The following is a 23,082-nucleotide window of genomic DNA, read 5'->3' on the forward strand; positions in this document are numbered from 1 at the left end:
ATGTTAAGGGTGAGGTCAGTCCAGGAGGCAAAAGCATTGTCTGGTGAGGAGAGGTCAAGTTGGTTAGAGATGTCTGAGCATGCCTGTGTGAGGGTATCTAAGGTGCATAATTTGTGGTATTTGAGGACATTTACAAGGAAAAAAAATAAAAATAAAAACAGGACCAGCTTACCAGGTTCAGTTTCCCAATCTTAACAAGTTCCTCTCCATCAAGTGTAGTTTCTTTCATGTGGATGGTAACAGAAAACACAGAATGGGAACGACTGAAAAGTAAATTGCAATGTCTCATAAATAATGGATACAATTCTGACTATCAGGGCTAGTTTGAGACAGCCACTTGATGCACAAAACTGAGTGAGTGGCTTCAAGTAGCTATGATGTCTGATGTTTGGAGAATTCAGTCCAGTGTCTATTTTCTTATTTATTTATATTCCATTTTTTGGAAATTCAAAGCAGATTACATATATGTACTGTAGCTATTTGTTGAAATTGATAAGCTGAAGAGCAAAGCCACTGCTTGTTGCCCTGATCCTACAAAGCCTTTGAAATCTATTGGGCAGGGTTTCTATCCATAGCTGCAGCATATTGTTAATTTGTTCCTGGGCAGGGAATTCTTCCTCAAGGAGCTATACTAACTATCACTCAGGTTTGAACCATCTCCTTTTCAGCAAAGTAATAGAAAAGATTGTGTACCAGCAGGTACTGAAATGTCGAGGCTCTACGTCCTTGGCAGTCCAGGGATGCTATATGATTGGGTGATTTAGTACTTTTTGAGACTGGCTCACAGACAGGTATTTTGATTTTTTTCTGACTGCATATCAGAAAAAGCATAGACAATACCTTGTACAATGTATTCCTTAAGATACAGTCTCTTGTTGAACAGTTTAGCACCTTGATTAATACTTTTGCTTTTGACATCATGGATATGTGCAGACTGACAGCTGGAAGGCTATCTTCATTGAAGTTCTTTCATAACAAACTCTGAAGACAACTGGACTGTTCAAAACACTGCAGTGTTAAGTTTATCTCAGAAGTAAAAGTTGATCTCAGCATTCAAACTTGACATAGGCTTTGCTCTAGAGATTCTAGTATCCTTGTGGGACAAATGTCAGTGGAAGTTTGCATTTAAAGGATTATTTCCCTGGGACCTAAGTTAAGTACCAGTTTATCTTGCCTGATTTGATTTGGCATAATTTTATTTGCAATATATAAAAAGTCAAAAAAAAAAAGGGAGAATTTACTTACCATATAATTTTGTTTTCCTTAGTGTAGAAAGATGGACTCGGGGCCAAATGTGTTATACTCCCCTGCTAGCAGATGGAGATGGAGTCAGATTTCAAAGCTGATGTCGCCCTAGATACACCCCTGCAGTGACCTTCACCCTTCAGTATTCTCTTCAAAAACCAAACCCAAAACTGATTAAAAACGGATAACCTTAACTGTACTCAAAACACTGAACTCCAGTAAGAATATCAATGCCCTGATCTAGGGACTTGATGGCAGCTTACCCGTAAATCTCTTGGAATAGATATCCACTCCACGGGCGAATCCTTGGCACCGTCCTTTGTATCCCAACCTTGGCTGCTCAAGTCCATCTGTCTACACTAAGGAAAATGAAATTATCAGATAAGTAATTTCTCCATTTCCTAGCGTGTAGCCAGATGGACTCAGGACCGATGGGATGTACAAAAGCTACTCCTGGACAGGGCGGGAGGCCGCCCTCACAAAGGCAGCATCCTCTCGGGTCTATACGTCCAGGCAATAAAACCTGGAGAAGGTGCACAAGGAGGACCACGACACAGATGACAAGATACAGAAGTCTAGTTTCGCCCATGAGACCGCCTGAGCACTAGTGGAATGAGCTTTAACCTGAAGAGGTAATGGCTTTCCTGCCTCCACTTACGCTCCTGTGACCACCTCCTTAATCCAGCAAGCTATGGTAGCCTGTAAAGCTGGTTCACCCTGCTTCCTTCCACTGTGAAGGACAAACAGGCGGTCTTGTCTTTTGGATTGGTTCTGAAAAACTTCCAGATACTGCACCAAAAGTCTACAGACATTCAAATGATGGAGGCAGTATTCTTCCGCATCCTTGTGTTTATCTAGGGATGGCAACGAAATGGACGGATCCAAAAGAAACTTCAAGACCACCTTGGGCAAGAAGGATGGAACAGTACGAAGCTGTAACGCTCCTGGAGTCATCCGGGGGAATGGTACCTGACACAATGCCTGCAGTTCAGAGATGAGACATGCCGAGCATATAGCCACCAGGAACACAGTTTTCAAGGTTAATAAATGCAAGGAAAAATTGTGCAGTGGCTGAAAGGAGGGCCCTGCCAAAAATTCAGTACTAGATTAAGATACCACAAGGGAACCAGCCACCGTAGGGGTGGCAGGAGGTGCTTCACCCCTTTCAGAAAAGCGAGCCACATCCGGATGAGCCAACAGGTGGGTTCTGTTCTCCTCACCCCTGAAACAGGAGAGAGTTGCTACCTGGACCTTCAAGGAATTAAGGGTCAAACCTGTATTCAAGCCACTCTGCAAAAATTCCAGAATTAGTGGGATTTTGACCGCCTGAGGGGTGACAATACATTCCTTGCACCACGCTTCTAATACTCTCCAGACCTGCACATACACTAGGGATATAGAGAACAGAGCACAGAGTAAGGTGGCAATAACTGCTACAGAATATCCTTGCTTCATCAGGCAAGGGCCAGACTGTAAGACAGAATCGAATCTGATCCTTGTGAAGGACCAGTCCCTGCTGTAACAGGCACCTGTGCGGTGGGAGGCACATTTGGGATCTCCACCAGGAGTCTCCACATGTCCACATACCACAATCGCCTGGGCCAATCTGGAGCTACAAGTAGGAGTAATTCCCTGTGCCACTTGATTCTGCGAATGACCCTGCCCAGTAAGGGCCACGGAGGGAAAGCTTATAGCAACTCTTCTTCCAGCAAGGTCTGAAAAAGAGCATCGATCCCCAGGGACTACTGATCTCTTCTGTGACTGAAGAAATCTGGGAACCTTCGCGTTGAGGGATGTGGCCAGCAGGTCAATGGATGGGAGACCCCAATAATCTATCAGCTGAAAGGCTTTGGCCAACAAAGCCACCTCTCCTGGATCCAGACTCTCCTTGCTTAGAAAGTCTGCTTTGATATTCTCTTTTTTGCAATGTGGGAGACTGAGATCATCTAAAAGATAGATTTCCTTATGGAATGGGCAGAAATACATCTCCTGTGACACTTGCTGGCTCTTGGTTCCACCCTGGCAGTTGTTGTAGATTACAGTTGTTGCATGTTCTGACATTACACGGACCATTTGACCCTGGAGCCTGTGGCTGAATTGTAGACACGCCAGTCTGACTGCCTGGGCTTCCAAGTGGCTGATGTTCCAGAGGACCTCTTCCTCGGTCCAATGTCCCTGGGCCGTCAGTTCCTGACAGTGAGCTCCCCAGCCCCGGAGGCTCGTGGCTGTTGCGAGGACCAGCCAGTTCAGGGAGGACAAGGGTACACCCCTAATCAGATGAGCTTCCTGCAGCCACCACTGGAGCCGAGAGCATACTTCCATCGGTAAGTGGAGGCGAATCGAATAGTCTTGAATCTGTGGGTTCCAACGTGACAGTAGTGAACGCTGAAGTGCTTACATGCGTGCCCTTGTCCACGGCACTACCTCCAGGGTTTCTGCCATCAAACTGAACTTAGAGCTAGCTCCACACAGTCTGGCATATTGTGCTCATCAACTGATGCACTTGGGATATCAACTTCTTTATCTGTGTGATCAGAAAGATGACCTTGCCCTGCTTGGTGTCCACCGGACTCCCAAATATTCCAAGGACTGGGAGGGTTTGAGCTGCTTTTGTCTAGATTTATGACCCAACCGAGTTCCTGAAGCAAGGAGGTTACCCCGTTGGTCATCTGGAGACTCTTTCCATGGACTTGGCCCGGATCAACCAGTTGTCCAAGGATGGGTGCACCAGGATTCTCTCTTTTCTCAATGCTGCCACAATCTTGGAAAATGTTCTGGGGGAGATGGCTAGGCCAAAAGGGCAGTGCCCGGAACTGATAATGGTGTCCCAGTACCATAAAGAGTAGGAAACTGTGTTCTTGATGGATTGAAATAGGTAGGTAGGCCTCAGATAGGTCCAGGGACGTTAAGAATGCTCCCAATTGTACGACCATCATCACAGAACATAGGCTTTCCATGTGGAAATGAGTCACTCGTAGATTGTCAGTTGATGCTCTCAAGGGCCAGAATGGGACAAAAGGAACCTTTCTTTCTTGGGTACGATGAACTAGATGGAATAACGCCCCGTATTTTCCTGGGGTGAAGGTACTAGGATTATAGCCCTCATCCTGAGAAGCCTTAAGAGTAGTCTCCACTGCCTGGTTCTTGTGCTGGGAGTGGCAAGGAGACAAATATGTCCTGAGGAGTGCTGTGAAATTCCAGCACATGTCCTTCTCATATGACCTCCAGTACCCATTTGTCCAAAGTGATCTCGACCCACCGCTGGCAGAATAGGGGGTAGACTATCTTCTTGTTCTGAGGGTGGATCGGCAAAGTTTTGTTGGGGGGTTCGGGACAAACCTGAACCCGAGCCTGCCCCTCTCTTGGGTCGACTACAAGAGGACTGAGGCCTCCCAAAGGGCCAATACCTCTGAAATGTCAAGTCTCTGTTGGGGCAAAAGCATTGGGAGCTCCTGGATCGACCCCTCATAGGCAAGGGGTGCTGTGACTGCTCTTTCTTATTTTCTGGTAGCTGGGGAACTGGAGATTTGCCCTAATTACTGGCCAGCTTTTCCAATTCGCTTCCAAAAAGGAGTGATCCTTTAAAAGGGCATCTTTGTAATATTTGCCTTGGAGGTTGCATCTGCTGACCAATTCCACAGCCATAACTGTTTTCTGGCTGCCACCACTGAGGCCACTCCTCTGGCCGAGGTACAGACTAGATCCAAGCCAGCATCAGCTAAAAACATGGGGGTTCTATAACCGCTTGAATTCATCCCCCGAGTTATCCACTTCCTGAGAGAAGAGTAGGCATGACGAGCTACCAAAGCACAACAAGAAGCAATCTAAAGTCATTGCTTCTACAAAGGCCTGTTTAAAGATGGACTCCATCTGTCTATCATGCGTATCCTTTAAGGCCACTCCTCCCTTCACTGTGATAGTTGTTCGCATAGAGACTGCATAGACCAGCATATCCACTTTAGGGAAACGCAAACATTCTCTCACTGCCGGATCCAGTGGGTATAGAGCTTCTAACGCTCGTCCCCCTTTAAAACTTGCTTCTGGGGCATCCCACTCCAGGCCAATCAACTCCTGGATTGCTTCTAGTACTGGAAAGTAGCAAGAGGCTTTCCACAGGGAAATCAGAATGGGATTCTTTGGCTCCGTCTGAGTTCACCCCAGGAACTCTTCAGAATCTGGGAAACCAGGGCTGGCAATTAGTCTCTATAGACGTAACATAGTTTGATATGGTTCTAAGCCATGGGGAAATTTCACCATCTTCCAATGAATCCATATCCTCTTCATCTGTACCATTTGGATCCCTGCCAGGGATACCCTTTGAGAGGTGGGGTATGCCTCGAGGTCTGCCGATAGGACTGGGAGAGGGAGGGCTTACCAGCTGAGATTCCATCTGGACATGGGCAAGTGAGACAGACTGCACCTGTACGAAGGCTTGAAGGCCCTGGAAAAATTCCACCCAAGAGAAGACAGCTGAGTCCATGCCTAAACCAGGAGGTAACTGGTGTAGGTGCTGCTGAATTTCCCTCTCCCATGATTGACTCAAGCCTGTGGGTACTCAGATTCGGGGTACTTCCGGGGTACTGTGGGTCAGCCACAGTTAAGGCTGTGGCTGACCCATCTTCTGAATGGGAGGAGCCGGGCTTAGCAGAGTGCGGGGAAACCAGCTTTCCCTGGGCTTCCTCACAGTGCTGACATAAGTTGAAATCCAGGTCAGAGTGTGAAGGCCTAATATGACAAGCAGTGCAGAGAGCAAGGTTTCTTGGCTGCCGGAGCAGTTGGTGGTGGTAACTGTACGTTCTGTCGGCTCATGCTTAAACTTTATGTGCACAGATTTCGGTTGCTTAGGCAGGACGCGGGGAGATTCACGCACAGCCCGTATGCCCGGCTTTACGTGTATTCTGCGCTTAGTAGGTTCTACACGTGTCTACGTGCGTGACGTTGAATGCAGACGTTCTATGGAAGCAATATGATATGCAGAAAGATGCGTGCAAGATGGCGCCGCTGCAGCCTGCGATGCAGTGTGCTGACCAAGTATAAAGTGACCAGGAAGCCACTCAACCTGCTCGGATGCCCATTTCCCCTTACCCCAACGGGATCAGGAACAACGTCAGTACAGCACACCAAGCAAGAAGACTAGAGGAAGTCTTATCGAAAACCCCTCCAAACATCTCTGAATTGGGAGGTAAATTTTTTTTTTTTTTTTTAAACTTACCTGGGCTCTGCGCTTATGGGCTGATACAGAGACTGTCTCTGGCTGTGCGGGGGGTGGGGGGCTTTAGCTGTCACTGCTCTGCTGCCTGCATGCGCTGCCTTTCAACTGCTTAAGCAGTGAAGTCCGTGCCAGGAACCGGCTACCAGACCAAGGCACACCTCTGAGGGATCTCTGAAATCGCCTCATGAATTCTCAACTGGGGGTGGACCTTTTAGGTATCAATGCAGAAGAGCGGGGCTCAATTTTTTCTCCAATTTAAATGTAAAATTTCTCCTTTCAAAAAAGTACAGCAATCCCCATAGGGAGAGGTACATCCACCATCTGCTGGAGAATGAAGGGCTGACTGTATCCATCTGCTAGCAGGGAAGCATAACCCATTGGTCCATCTGGCTACACGCTAGGAAATGCAAGTTGAGGAATTCAGTATATTGTAAGACTGATGATTATAAACATTTAAGCACACAGTAAAGGATGCAAGTCATGAGACAGTTTTGTGCAGTCTTGGTGCTTCCTTTATGAAGTCTTCCTATGTGAATGCAGTATTCTAAAAAAAATTTTGTGTTTTCTGAGAATAAGAGAGAGATTGTGGTTGGGATACCATTTTTTTACTAAGGTTTCTGCAGATCCTTAGTATTGGAGAAAGAATACTAGCAGGTTCAGGTCAGCATTGGAGCCTATATGTTGTGAAATTAGCAAACCTATTAGTTTTTGTCACCATGTACTGGTTGGTTAACAAAACCCAGGTGTCTGTACTGATCTGGCTGGAAGAGGCACATATTAAAAAAAAAAAAAAAAAATACGGAAGATCATACAAAGGTTATATACCTGGAGTATGCATTCATTAGTGTGGATGCAGTTGTTCTCTTTGCTGCACCCCTCTCTAGAATATGATAAACTTCATCCTTGTTGTGAACTGTTATCTCTTCCAATCCTTTGATAATTACACCCCTCTGCCACCCAAGAAAAAAAAAAAGTTAGATTTCCAATTCACTTCTGTACAGTTCTCATAAAATAGAAATATGATGGCAAGAAGGAAAAAAAATTAAGACTATAAAGGCCTATTTAGCCTGCTCATCCACACCAACTGCTCAGTTCTATCTCTACCACTCTCAGAGATCCCCTGTACTTGACCCATGCTTTCTTGAATTCAGATATGGCATTTGTCTAAACCACCCGTACCGGGGAAGCTGTCCCATGCATTCACACTTTGTGAAGAAATACTACTTAGATTACTCTTTAGTTTACCCCCCTCTCATCCTCATCCCTTGATCCCTGTTCCAAAGCTTCCTTTCTCTTGCAAAAAGCCTGCCGCCTGTGCATTGATACCTTTGAGTTATTTAAGTGTCTTATCCCACATTTCCTCTTGGGTGTATATGTTTAGATCTTTTAAGTCCATCCTCATACACTTTACAATGAAGGTCACTGACCAAATTAGTAACCACTTCCACAATTTACACAGAACTCTGAATGAGGTCTCACCAGGGACTAATACAGTGGCAATATTGCCTCCCTTTTTCTGCTAACCATTTTTCCTCCCTATATACCCAAGCATCCTTCTGGCTTCCATTATCTTAACCACCTTTTTAGCAGCTCTGATATTACCTACAATCACTCAAATCCTACTCCTATGTTTCATGCATAGGAGAATTTCACCCCCTCTACTGTGCTGGCTCCACTGGGTTTTTGCATCCCAAATGTATGACCTTGATATTTCTAGCATTAAATTTTAGCTTCCAGACTATAGCGAGATAACATTAGATACTTTTCAGATAGATTCCAACTGACCTTATTACGAGGGTCATCAAACATCTGGAGTCTTTCATTGACATCAGGAGAGGGACTCAGAAGGTCAAATAACTCCTCATTGTAGATTTCCAGCAAAGAAACTTTAACTGAAAACTCTGTTCCATTCTCTGAAAGCTTTTCAAATATTTGATGCAATGTACGAGGAATTATGCCAGCCAAAGGATCCTACAAACAAAATATCACAAATTATGTGGTCACTCAAGATGGTTTGTGGGCAAAAAGAGGGAAAAACATTCAAGTTAAGCTAATAAATAGAAATGTATCCTTAGGACACTCCAAGTGCTAGGGATAATACATGGCAATATCAGCTACAGTCAGAAAGTGCTAAATTTAAGATTAGCTAAATGCTTGAAAATATGACCGCCACATTTCCAAATACTATATGCAATCTGAATAATAGCTAACACACTGGCAGATACAGAAAAAAGTGCAGGAGAACGGACGAGCGCCTGCTCTCCTGAAGCGTGCACAGGCCACTCTCCTGTGCGCGCGATTTAGTATCGGCCCGCATGCAAATGAGGGCCCACAGTAAAAAAAAGAGGCACTAGGGACACTAGTGCGTCTCTAGCGCCTCCTTTTTGACAGGAGCGGCGGCGACTGTCAGCGGGTTTGACAGCCAATGCTCAATTTTGCCGGGGTTGGTTCTTGAGCCCGCTGACTGCTATGGGTTCGGAAAACGGATGACAGCATAATTGAGCGTCCAACTTCAGACCCGCGGGCCGATTTACTTTTTTTTTTTTTTTTTTAATTTTGGGGCTATGATATTAAGTCAAAGGGCGTACAGAAAAGCAGTTTTTTCTGCTTTTCTGTACACTTTCCCAGTGCTGGCAGGCGTTAATTTCTGAACATAATGTGCGGCTCAGCTGCACATTTTAACTTTCTGAATTGCGCGGGAATAACTAATAGGGCCATCAACATGCATTTGCATGTTGCGGGCGCTATTAGTTTCGGGGGGTTGCACATGCGTTTTCAATGCTATAGTCAGTCACTTCAGAATATTGTATATAATTTCTCCTCGTTCTGTTAAATTTCTCTAGTTTCTTCTTCTTCCCCCAATTTGAACAGCCCTGTTTTACTGTAACTTCAAGGTGTCTTTTCACTTGTTCCAGGTTCAAGTTCACTGACACCCCTTGTTAATTGTAAACCAGCATGATGTGACCGTCATGAATGCCTGTAGAGAAGAACTCTAAATAAATAAATAAATAAAATAAATGCGCTAATACCCCTTACTGTATAAGGGGTAAAGCTAGTGTGTCGAAAACGCGCTAGCTAACAGTACTGTATCGGCCCGACAGAGAATACGTATCACAAATCCACTGCACGTAGCTACCTGGGGAAACAGACTAAAGAATAAAAAGATAATTGAAGCAGAGACTCAATCTTTCTATGTGGGACACAATGTTGTGGCCTTAAAGGACGACAACCCCCTTAGATGATCCATCATATCCTTCTCTTCCCTGGGAAGAGAATATAGATCTCTCAGCATCTAAGCTACCTTAAGGCTGAAACCTAGGATCTCCTCAGTATGAGACACCATCTCCATCAGTAAAAAGTAGTGGGAAACATTTGAAGAAGGGGAGTTTAATACCCAGGAATACGAGATCCCCTACAAGTTACTGTGTCTCCATGCTCATCCAAGAGCTCCAGAAGGTCATACTACAGAATGAAGGATCACCAACCTCCCTCTCCTGAACAGCATCCCCACTAAAGCATTCACCCCCTGACCATACTATATGTCCTCCCTCCTCTTGTCCAACCAATTCCCTAGTACTATCCCAGCCAAAGTGCTCTAGTAGCACCTTTTTTAGATTTCTCCTTGAGTCCTTCCTAGTTTTTATCCATGTTATTTCATGGAAGAACTTTACATAGAAACATAGAAATGATGGCAGAAAATGACCAATGGTCCATCCAGACTGGCCATTGCAACTCTTGTGTACCCAATTCCAATTTTTCCCCAGACTTTTTGATCTAAAGATCTTTTATGCTATATATATATATATATATATATATATATATATATATATATATATATATATATATATATATCTATATATATATATATATATATATAGCAGTCACTGAAGTTAGTGAGAATTTAACATGAATCAGATTTGACCTAATAAGATTTTTTTTGGAGTTTGGTAATAAACTTGGTTACTTACTGGCCAGGAGACTTAAGGAAAGGGCCACTCAGAATCATACTACGAAAATTAAAAATAGGGATGGGAAATTGATTCCAAAAGCATCAAAGAGCATTTCACTCATTTCTACGAAGTGCAATATTCCAATGAGTGCCATAATTCAAATTAAAAGGCTGATTTCCCCCTCCCCCCAGACCAATACACACCCCAAGATATTTCACCCAGTCCTTAGCCATTCTAAAAAATAGTTGGATATTCAAAACTATGAATGCATTCCATGGAGGCTGAAATGTTAGAGATTTCTAATTTGTCTTCTTTCACCCTGAACCCAAACCATAAATTTCCCCCAGTAGGGTCCTTATGCACTCCTTAGGACACTCCCAAGGTGAACAAAAAAGGTCATCGGCAAATAAAACCATCTTATAATTAGTCTCCCCAACCTGTACCACACTTATTTTTCCTTCTCTCTATGTATTTGTTCAGCAAATGGTTCTAGTAAAAGGGCAAAAAAGCAAGGGTGACAGTGGACATTCCAGATGGGATCCCTTCCAAACTTCAAAAGCTTCTGTATAACCCGGTTTATCTTGAGGCATGCCAGTGGATAATTTCCTTATCCATGTGATAAATTTAAATCCAGCTGGAACCTTTCCAAAACCTGGAATATGTAAGACCAATTGACAGATTAAAGGCCTTTTCGGCATCTACCACCAGAAGAACCACTGGAATAACCTTTTTTGTCCACATCATCAAGTTTAGAACTCTACGGATGTTATCTGAGATACATCTCCCTGGCACAAACCCTGATTGGTCCTCTTGGATCAATAACAGGGCTACCAAACCCAACTATTTGACAATACCTTGGTTATCTTCAAATCTGTGTTTCCCTGTACGTACCCGGATCAGTCCAGACAGTGGATTATGTCCCCCTTCCAGCAGATGGAGTCAGAGCAAAACTCGAAGGGCTCCCCTATATAAGCAGGACCTCTGCGTCCCTCCAGTATTCCTCTGACTCCAGCAGATTGAGAGTGGTTTTCACCTGTGGTTTTCCCTTTTTATGCTTAGAACATTAGCTTTCTTTCCTTTACTGGCTCTTGTTCTTGTCTATGGATGGATCAATTAATACCCACTGCATTTGCGCTGGGGGAGATTACCCATCCCAACAGAAAGAATTAAACATAGCCACCATTGAACCCACCGAGACTGTTTGAAAAAGATGTATAAAATTTGACTGTTAAGCCATCTAAAAATGGGTGACTTGCCCAGTTCCAAATTTTTAATAATTTGTTGTACTTCCATCTACACTGTCATTGTCAAGTAAACCTCTACAGGACTCCTTCAAAATTGGCAGAGGGATACACTCCAAAAACATTTCCATCTCAACCCCCCTCCACCTTGCCCTCATTGGAATATAGCTCTTCATAGAATTGAGTGAAGCACTGTCCGATGCTTTGGAACAAACAAGAATTTCCCACCCCTATCTTTAATTTTCATAGTATGATGCTAAGGGGCCCTCTCCTTAAGTCTGCAACCAACCATGTTTATTACCAAACTATAATTTCTAGAGAGAAAAACTCTACAGAAACCTTAAGGCATTCTTAACCTCAAAACCTGACCATCAACAGAAACAAACAAAAACACCGTCACTCAGACTGGATCCCTCTTGAGATAAAGACATCATGGGGAAAGCTCCACCAGATGGCATTTCAAACTCCTTCCTCTGTCCACCATTCTCTTCCATTTGGAGGGTGTCATCCCCCACAGGTGCAGGCATCTTCACTGCTTCGGGCACCATGAGGACCTTTTAAAGTGACCTCTCGATAGTGAAGCTGAGCCAAATGGGAACAGCCAACAATAATACACATTCCGGTTGCATAATACTTGATAACTTCCTTAAATTTTCTCCTCCTGTATATGTTACTAGAAGACAGAACTTGGAAAATCTGCACTTTAGGCTCTCTCCAAGTAATTGGGCCATTTTTTCACGCTAACGCCAACACCTTCTCCTTAATGGAAAACTTGTGGAAACAGTCCACAATGTCTCTAGGTAAGATGTCACAGGGAGCTCCCAATGCTCAATGGGCTCTTTCCAACAGTACCATCGGAATATTGGTATCTTGTACTTCCAGGCCCAGAATGGCTGTGTAGATTCTATCAACCATGTGGAAGCAAACCCCATACTCTGTTCCCTCAGGGGCTCCTCAAAATCTTAGATTTGCTCTCCGCACATGGTTTTCTGAAATCTTCTAAATCGATCACTGAGATACGCTTGTGAAATAGTCATCTTATCACATACCACATGAAACTGTCATCTCAGCCAAGTAATCATCCAGCCTGGTCTCTGCCTCCTCCACACGTATCCCTAAAACCAGGTTAGTCTTTATCTCAGCTAAGGAGTTCACTATTTCCTCCTTAAAATTGCCAACATATTGCTTCTCAGTTCATTGAGCCACTGCTGGAATTCCAGTCTAGAGGGGGGGAGGGGGGGGGGGGGGAGAAGAGGTTCCTCTCCAACATTAGCAGGCGGAGCACCGGTCTTGGCGTCTAACACGCTAGTCAATGAGCATGTCACTGTTTAGGGCCTATGCCCCATGCGCCAGTGTACTAGCATAGGAGAATTGCTTGAGATTTTTTTTTTTCCTTCGAGATGCCATTGCAACAGTCACTGGACTTGATCCTCAGACTTGCCCATGTAGGATATTCTGGATCGTTCAAGAATAGGGATGTTTATATACTTGGTTGGGAGATAGTGAATTAAGCAGCCATTGGAGACATCACTTCCCCACCTTATCTACTTTTAAGTTTAGTTAGCTCCTCACAAACACTGTTCTGAAAATCGATTGAGGTTTCTCTCACTTCCAATCTCATTTGTGTTTTAAATAATCCTGCTCCAGGCCCTTCCACCATGAACACTGAAAAGAAATATTTGTTAAACAATTTTGCATTTTTCCCTCAGCCTCTACATATTCGTCCCTCTCACTTTTGAGTCTCACAAGGCTACTTTTGCACTACTTTTATCACTAACATATCTATTTAAAAAAAAAAAAAAAAGTCGTCCACCCCATTTTACCGTATTTGCTATTTTTTTGTATTTGAACTTCACATTCCTGATAACTTTCCCAGCGTCTCTTAATTTTTCCAGATAGTCACCTGTCTTCCTCTTTCTGCAATCTCTTGTAGTTTATGAATCCTAGCTTTTTCTCCCTTGCCTTTTTAGCTACTATAGAAAACCATAAATGGTCTCTTTTTCCTCTTTACTTTATATCTCTTTTTAGTTTTGCCCACTGCCCTTCTATTTCCCTAGTCAGCTGACTCCTTAAGGTATTACCCCATTTTGAGAAAGAAGAAATTACCTGATAATTTTCTTTTCTTTAGGACAGAGAGGTGAATCCAGAACCAGTGGGTTGTGCACATCTACCAGCAGATGGAGATGTCAACCCTGCAGTGACATCAGCTCGCCAGTATTCTCTGCAAAAGCCAACTGTAGATAAAACGATTAACAGACCACTCCAGAACTCAGCTAACAGGAAACTCAGAGCTCAGATAAGGAGTGCAACACCACTAGGCTAAGGAGTGGACTGACTTATCAGAACTCCCTGGAACACGCAACCACACAGGAGGACCACAGCACAACCAATTGGCAGCCAAGGACAGCAAGGTGGATTCACCTGTCTGTACTAAAGAAAAGGAAATTACCAGGTAAGTAGTAATTTCTCCTCTCTTAGCATTCAGACAGGTGAATCCAGAACCAGGAGGATGTACCAAAGCTACTCCCGAACAAGATGGGAGGCTGCCTGCGGGCCTGCACATCCAGGCAATAATGCCTGGAAAAGGTATGTAGAGAGGATCACATCACAATCCAGCAAATATCGACAGGAGACAATCTAACCTTTGCCAATGTCACTGCTTAAGCCCTAGTTGAATAAGCCCTAACCTGACTAGGTAATGGCTGCTCAGCATCCACATACGCGGCAGCGACTACCTCCTTAATTCAGCAGGCTATTGTAGCCTGCAAAACTGGCTCACTCCGTTTACTTCCGCCATGGAGAAAAAAAAACAACCCAAAAAACAGGCGATCCATCTTCCTGAGAGGTTTAGAAACCTCCAAATACTTCAAGATATGCCTCTTGAAATCCAAGGGCCAAAACAGGCGATATTCTGCCGCATCTCTTTCCCTGTCCAGAGACAGCAGGGAAATGGACCGATTCAAGTAAATATCGAGACCACTTTTGGCCAAAAAGGAAGGAGCAGTATGCAGCTCTATTGCCCTCCAAATCACTCAGCAATGGCTTCCGGCAAGACAAGGCCAGCAGTTCAGATACTCAATGCGCAGAACAAATTGCCACAAGAAACGCCATTTAAGGACAGTAAACTCAAGGAAAGGTTACACATTAGGTGAGAAGTAGAGACCGCTAAAAAATCAAACACACCAACCGTACCTTTAATGAATTAAGGGCCAACCTTTTACTCATGCCATCCTGCAAAAATTCCAAAATGAGTAGATCTTAACCAAATGAGGAAGAACCCCTTGATCTTCATACCAAGCCTCAAACACTCACCAAACCCACACATAGGCTAAGGAAGTGGAGAACTTTCTTGCTCATAGCAAGGTGGCAGTCACCACAGTAGAATACCCACGCTTCAGCAACCAAGCCCTCTCAAGGGCCATACCATATGACAAAATTGAGTCGGGTCTTCGTGAAGAAGAGGCCCCTGCGTGCTGGAAACCAGGAGCCTCCGCAAGTCTGCATACCACAGTCTCATCAGAAGCACCATCCCCCTGTGACTCGATCTTTGGAATCATTCTGTTCAACATGGGCCATAGGGGGAACGCATACAGCAGCTTGCCCTCTGGCCACTCCAGCATGAGGTCATTGATGCCCAAGAGGTTTGCAGCTCTCCAACCAAAGAAGCGAGGAACCTTCGTATTGCAAGAAGCCACCAGCAGGTCCAGAAACGGAAGGCCCCAGCAATCCACTATTAGCTGAAATGCCTTGTTTGACCATTCCCATTCTCTTGGATCCAAACTATCTGCAGAGAAAAATAGTCTTACACTGTCTTTTCCTGCAATGTGAGAAGCTAAGATCTCCTGAAGATTCACTTCTGCCCATTCCATAAGTTGGGCTATTTCTTGCGACATTATGCAGACTGCTTAACCCTGAAATTGGTTGCCGAATCGCAAAAATGTCAACCGACCTGCACGGCCTTCCAGCCGATTGATATTCCAGAGAGACTTCTGTACTCCAGAGCCCTTGCACTGTCAGCTCCTGACAGTGAGCCCAACTCTGGAGGCTCACATCTATCGTACCAGCCAGTCCGGTAAGCTTAGGGAAACACCCTCTCTCAGATGATCCACTTTTAGGTGAGTGCAGACCTCTATCGGCAGTTGAAGTCTATGGGTTTCAACAAGACAACAGAGTGGGCTGAAGAGGACGCATATGCAGCCTCGACTGTGGCACCAACTCCAGGGTTGCTGTCATCAATCTGAGAACCTATAGATAGGACCTCACTGTCCGGTGCATTGTGATAGTCAATAGATTCATCTGCGCCATCAGCTTCTGAATATGGCCCTCTGGCAGGAACACACTGCCCTGTTTTATGTCGAACTGAACACCAAGAAACTCTAGCGACTGTGATGACTGAAGATTGCTCTTGGCCAGCTCCTGCAATAAGGAGATCACCTTGCCCGAGACCCAGAGTTTTTCTTCCAGACATTTGGCCCGAATCAGCCAGTCGTCCAAGTACGGATGTACCAGGATCCCATCCTCTCAACTCCACTAGCACCATAAACTTGGAAAAAGTTCTGGGCACAGTGGCCAAACCAAAAGGTAGTACTCAAAACTGATGATGCCCCAAAAACCACAAAATACAGCAATTGTTGATGCTCTAGCCGGATGGGAATATGCAGGTACGGCTTGGACAAATCCAGAGACATCAGGAACTCCCGACTGTACTGCCATCATCACTGATCGCAAGGGTTCCATGCGAAGACAAGTCACACTGCAAATGATGATTGACCCCCTTGAGATCCAGGATGGGACAAAAAGCCCACCTTCTTGGGCACAACGAAATAAATTGGAATATCAGCCCACATTTTCTTGAGACGTGGCACTGGAACCACAGCCCGGAGACTGAGGAGTCTTGATAATGTACACTTTACTGCCTGTCTTCTGCGGAGAGTTGCAGGGAGACACCATGAACACATCCCGAGGAACACTGTGAAACTCCAGCGCATAGCCATCTCTTAGCACCTCAAGAACTCACTGGTCTGACATGATTTTGACCCACCTCTGATAAGAGAGAGAGAGGAGACTTATCTCCTATTCCTGGGGATGGGTTGACACCTTCATTGGGAGGCATGAGGTGCTCCACTACCCTAGTCTGCACCTCATCTGGGCTGCCTAGGACAAAAGGACAGAGACATAGCCAAGGAAGTGTCCGCTGAAAAGCCACTCCTCTGTAGGATCAAAAATGTTTGAAATGCTTAGTACAACCTCTCGTGCTGAAGGAGCGCTGTGCCTATTTCTTATCCTCTGGTAAATGGAGGAATCTGGAAGACACCCCACTTATTGGCCATTTTCTCCAGCTCACTCCCAAACAAGAGCAAGCCTTTAAAGGGCAACTTTGTAAGGTTAGACAGAGGTTTTAATCGGCCAACTAATTTCTCAGTCATAGCTAGAGCCTAGCTGCTATTACTGAAGCTACCCCTCTGGCTGAAAGTATGGACCTGGATGCCCAACCTGGACGCACAGCTGAGCTCACAAGCACGAACTGATGGAACTGAACAGAGCAGTCTTGTGCGTTGAAAAACGTATGAAAACACGCCACCATGGCCTACCATGTGGTGAACAAGAACGGGGTGTAGCCAAAAAAGACTGCTCAACCCACTGGAGGTGGGAGCGACTGTTGGTGTATCCTCTGCCTTTTTTTTTTCGTTTCCCCTTACCTAAGCTCAGCTCACCCCAGCTGAGTACAAGGTCCGTCTCTAGCTGTGAGGGGGGAGAAGGTAAGGACCTTCACTGCTGTGCTCAGCCTCCTGCACCTTCTTGCCTTTCAGCTTTTTTTTTTCCAACTAAGTCCATGCCAGCTGAAAAACCAGCTACCAGACCAAGGCACTCAGCTGAGGTAAGGATCCAAAGAAATCACCTCAGGAATTCTCAGCTGAGAGAGGGACCATATGGTAGCACTACAGGAGACCAGGACAAATAATTCTTTTGTTCTCCTTTGACAAAAATTTTTTGTTAAGCAATCCCCAGTAGAGAGATGCACATGCACCATCTGTTGAAGACTAAAAATACTGGCGGGCTGATGTCACTGCAGGGGTACACACACCGTGATGGTAGCTTTGCTCCATCTCCATACAGAGGGCATAACCCAGTGGTTGTGGATTCACCTGTCTGAACGTTAAGAAATTAAGATTTCCTGAAGTCTAGGGCCCTCATTTTAGAATGAACCTTCATGTCTTATGTCCTAATGTTGATCATCCACTACATCAGAAATAGTGTCCCTGTTGGTAAGCACCAGGTCCAGTATCACCTCCTCCCATGTGGGTTTTTACTAATTGACAGAGCAGTTCTCCTTGCAGAGAATCTGGCATTTCTCTGCTTCTAGAAGATACTGCATTTGGAATACTCCCAACAGCTAGAAGATTAAAATCCCCTAGCAGAGGAGGAAGTGACGTCACTTCCCATGCCGGTCGCTTAGAGCAGGGCTCTCCCTTCCCCGGAGCTATATTGTGGATTTTAGCGCGACTACCCAAGCGATAAAAAGTGCAACGGGCGGTGGATCAACTCTAGATTATGACCTCCAAAAAAAAGTCAGTAGACTTTAAAAAATATTCATATAATAAAGGGAGGGAAGATCCAGAGGAAGAAGGGCTCAAAATGGCGGCGGATGCGGTGCCCGAGGACAAGGAGGAAGGAAGCAGGGTCCCACAGGGAGCAGACACCGAGCCCGCATCCCGTGCTGAGATGCGCTCCTGGTTCATAGAGCTGCGCCAGGACATCAGATCATTTAAATCTGAGATAGCTGCTACCCTTCAGGAGATGCGTGATGAACACGCTGAAATGGGCCGTAGAAGCGACGAATTAGACACCTGCCTGGATGACCACGAGGAGCGATGGACAAGTCATCAAAAAGATATCACCGCTCTCCACACACACCAGAACGAACTTGCAGACAAACTGGAGGATGTTGAGAACAGGGCACGTCACTGCAATCTACGTTTTAAAGGCGTGCCGGAGAACGAGAAGTACACGGATTGTAAGCTGGTGATCCAAAAAATCTGCGCCATGCTCCTGGATGGGGTTGAGATGGACGACGGAGACCAGCCCAGCACTCAAATAGAATGGGCTCATAGGGCTCTGGGCCCTAACACAGGGAATAGACCCCGTGACATAGTGGTCTGTTTCCATTCTTTTGCTTATAAAGAACAGATTGCCTCTGCTGCGCACCGCCAACGAACCTGGCGTTGGGAAGAACATGATGTTGCTATTTATGCGGATCTCGCTGCTACAACCCTGCGCAAAAGACTTGCCCTTAAACCATTCACCACTGCACTGGTGGCAGCAAATGTTTGCTACCGCTGGCTCTTCGGATTCGTACCTTGGAGGAAGCAGAGGGAACCGCAAAGGAGGTCGGCTTGAAGGGGGAAATTCCTGCTTCTAACCATACTGCAGCTAAGGGACCTCAAGCTGAGACCCCACGTTGGCAGCGTGCACCACTAGGAGGTCGCCGACTCCGGCGGAACAATGAAGGACAGAGGGCTGACGCCCCTACTTGAACTTCCAGGCAGTGCCTAGAGTCTTATACTTTGTATGGGGTTTCCCTATACCAACACGAAGTGTTCCTTAAGCAGTTATACTGGAATTACTGCAGTTTATGACTCTCTCTGCTGCATTCTAAGAGATTTTTTAAGCAGTGATATATGTTTCAGTTCATACGGTAGTTTTATCTTATGATGCTCCAGGGATGGATGACCTCGCCTACTGGCACGGGATTCTCCTCCGGTAAATACTGGGATCGAGTGGATCCTTCCCAGCTGGATGAAGGGGGAGGGGGGGGTACTAAGTCTCTATACATGTATGTATGCTTTATTTTTGGTATGGGATGGGGACATCTCGCATAGTCCGAAGTGGTTCCTGTCATGGCTGGACCCGGCACGCCACTTTTATATTATGAGGCCCGAAGGCTTTCCTGGCTAAATGGCTCTACTGCGCGCCTTGGCGGTGGCGATCACTGTGCAGATCCCAAATGACAACTGTTAAGTTTGTTTCCCTTAACGTTAAGGGACTAAACTCAGGTCGTAAACGACGGCTTCTTTTTCAAGAGATGGGCCGTATGCAAGCTGATGTAATCTATCTGCAAGAAACGCATCTTAGAAAACGATATGAAGGTCTTCTGAAATCTAATAAATACCCACACCAATATTGGGCAGCGGTGACGAAAGCTGCAAAATATACTGGAGTGGGTATATTAATTCACAAGGATCTTCATTTCGAATTATTAAATTCTCATATAGATACTCAGGGCCGGTATCTTATACTGAATGTGAAAATAGGGGGTGAAATACTGACATTGATTACCATATATGGGCCAATGTCCCAAAAAGGAGGCCTTTTATAAAGCCCTACATTCTATTATTGCTGACAAGTCAGAGGGGACAGTGCTCCTTGGTGGAGATTTTAATGTCACCCTTAATCCACATCTTGATAATTCGTCGGGGCGTAGCGTAGACTCTACCAACACTAGGAAGGCTCTTAAAAATATACTCACACTTATATCTGGAATTGATATTTGGCGCTCTCGTTTCCCAACGTCCAGAAGCTACTCCTTTTTACTCTCACCCACATAACTGTTATTCCAGAATAGATATGTTTCTGCTAGATAAGACATGCACTACCCTGGTCAGGGCTGTGGAAATTGAACAGATTGTATGGTCAGACCATGCGCCAATCTGGTTCAGTATACAATTGCAAAATTATGATTGGGGAATCCGCTACTGGCGTCTTAATGACTCTCTACTGGATGATAGTGATTTCCAGCGGCAGATAGCTAGGGAAATACAGGAATACCTCCATATAAATGATACGGGGGACACAGACTCTGTGACCGTATGGGAATGTTTAAAGAGTGTTATACGGGGTACTTTTATAGCACGGGCTAAGTTTGTGAAGAAACAAAGGGAGAGGGAGCGCCACAGGTTGCTGACTCGCCTCCACTGTCTAGAAACTGCTCATATGAGGGATACTAATCGGTCCCAGTTACGACAGGACATTCAAGATACGCAAAATAAAATAGTGGCACTTGACGCGGCGCTTATTGCACATCATTTAGACTTAGCGCAGCAGAAATTCTTTGAGGGCGGGAATAAAGCCGGGAAATATTTAGCTCAAATGCTTAAACGAAAACAGGCGCAAGCTTTTATTCCTAAGATCAAAAGCGCGGGGGGTACTATACTAACCTACAACACAACAATTCCTGTCCTGGGGAAAATGACAATATAAGTTATTGTCAAAAGTGCTCAGCTTAAAAATTAGCTAATGCTCAGAAATATGACTACCACATTTTAAAATGTTACAAGCAATTGAAATTGCAGCTTTGTGTTCTAAATGCACCAAACAATGCCTTGATTTTGAATCTTACAGCTTTTTTTTTCTGCACAGCAATTGAATTCACATTATGCAAATCTTATTTACAGTCAAATGCATATCAATCTGATGAAACGGAGAGATTTTGTAAGAAACAGAAAAATATTCACCTCATCATTACTGTTCCATGTATGAAAGACCATGTGAGCTGGGTCAAACAATTAAAAAGTTATTATGGTCACTGGCATGTCTCAGGGATCCATTTGCTCATAAAACGTAAACAGGAGTTTCCTTTGCTTTAACAGCAAATCACAGTATATACCAATTCAACTTCTGGAGATATCTGGGCCAGATAAGCAGTTTCACTCCCTAATTTTTAGGTGCAGGTCGAAGTTGCCTGCCAAGACTCATTGGAACAGACTGTGTGCTTATGAGATTTAGAAACTAGTCTTCCATCAGAACATACTCACTTCTTCCCAGGTAAACTCTGCATCAGGTGACCTCTCTCCCTCCATTGTGAAGGTCTTGCCAGTACCAGTCTGACCATAGCTGTGCAAATGAAAATCAGAAACATTTACAACATATGCATGGATGCAGCCTACTAGGAGACGACGAGAAATTTGAATAGTAGGTTACTTACGCAAACACTGTACAATTGTATCCCATAATAACTTCATCCAAAATAGGGCACACAACACTTCTGTATACGTCTATTTGTTTTGCTTGAGGGCCGAAGACCTATTAAGAAGGCAAATATAAAATACCAGCTATTTTAAAAACAGTACCAGCTAGATCAATCATTAAGTTTACCCGATTTCTTAAAGTTTCTTCTGGTCTTAATTTCTAGGGTGCCTTCCTTGTTTCGTCTGGTTCACACTAATCAAATACAAAAAAAAGTTTGCCCCTTTGCCCCCCCAAACACTATGTTTGGGGACAAAGGAGTTTAATGTTTTTATTCCAAGACCATAGCATGAACTAGATGAAACAAGGAAGGCACCCTAGAAATTAAGACCAGAAGAAACTTTAAGAAATCAAATTCAAAAATTCCTCTACATAAAAATACAAAAAAACATGTCATCAGGGAAGAAATGCACTCACCATCTAATGTGCACCTGTTTCCCCCACCCCCACCGTTGCCCCAATTTGCCAGTGCAATTTGCACTGTACTTCCTTCCCTGCCCCATACAGCCCTGAAGACACTGCTTTCCCCCAACCCCATTCAGCTCTGCCTGAATACAATGAAGCTCCACTCGAGCAGGCAAGGGGATTTGCAAAACCCTGCATACTAATGTTATGTCCAATGTGTCAGCACAGAAGTAGCCCATTAGGAAGGGCAGGAGCACTCAAGAAGGCTGAAACTCCAGGACAAAACTAAGAAACTGCCAGGAACCCAGTGAAATTGTTTGCTGCCAACCAAAGCACATTTTTCTAGTGCTGCTGGTTTGAATTGTTAGGAAAATGGTCCCAAAACCTTATTTGGAAGAACCTAAAAACATTACCACACATTTAAACATTTATAGCACAGCACAAGTGGCTTGTTAGGTTTGACACCAACATTTACAAAATACTGCACATTACAGTCTGCTGCAGAGCTGTTCTGTCCCAGCAGTAAAAAGAAGAAAAAAAAAAGGAAGTAGTCAGCTGATCTACTTTAAACTCTCGATTTGCATGACCTACTCCCAAGTGAAAGGCTTTCATAAAAAACACTGGGCAGTTTCTAGTGCAGCAAGAATCAGATTTTCACCTATGTACTTTAAAAGGAGGAACCACAATTTGACCAAAACACCTCCTTTCTTAAAAATTTAAACTAGAAGCTCTGTTCTCCAAGAAAAATATTTTCTCAGCAGATTAGGGATTTCTGGGTACTTCGCATGAGCTGCCCTCTCACCCTTGCACTAAGGCTACTGAACTGCTACTGTGCGAATAAACAGTTCAGACAGGCTTGGCATAACACTTAAAACAACCAATTGGTTCCAGCTTTGCAACACAGACAGATCTGGTCCAACTTTTATCTGAACATGAGGTCTGCTTTTACTTAGGTAATCAAGATTGCAAGACCACACGAAGGAAATGGTTTACAACCAGGCCAACC

The 23,082-nt window shown here is 44.6% G+C and overlaps 1 protein-coding gene across 2 annotated transcripts in view; it reads right to left on the bottom strand.

Annotated features, from left to right (window-relative positions):
* The window catches only part of KIF11 (kinesin family member 11), a 185,904-nt gene that overhangs the window by 131,526 nt on the left and 31,296 nt on the right, over positions 1-23,082 (bottom strand). For both annotated transcript variants that reach the window (XM_029609919.1, XM_029609918.1), the window contains exons 4-8: positions 21,631-21,728; positions 21,461-21,539; positions 8,243-8,428; positions 7,283-7,407; positions 173-263 (exon numbers count right to left, since the gene is read on the bottom strand). In XM_029609919.1, coding sequence (XP_029465779.1) covers positions 173-263; positions 7,283-7,407; positions 8,243-8,428; positions 21,461-21,539; positions 21,631-21,728 — 579 coding nt within the window. The remainder of the gene's footprint in view (positions 1-172; positions 264-7,282; positions 7,408-8,242; positions 8,429-21,460; positions 21,540-21,630; positions 21,729-23,082) is intronic.

Source organism: Rhinatrema bivittatum, chromosome 7 (assembly GCF_901001135.1).
Source record: "Rhinatrema bivittatum chromosome 7, aRhiBiv1.1, whole genome shotgun sequence".
Taxonomy (NCBI): Eukaryota; Metazoa; Chordata; class Amphibia; order Gymnophiona; family Rhinatrematidae; genus Rhinatrema; species Rhinatrema bivittatum.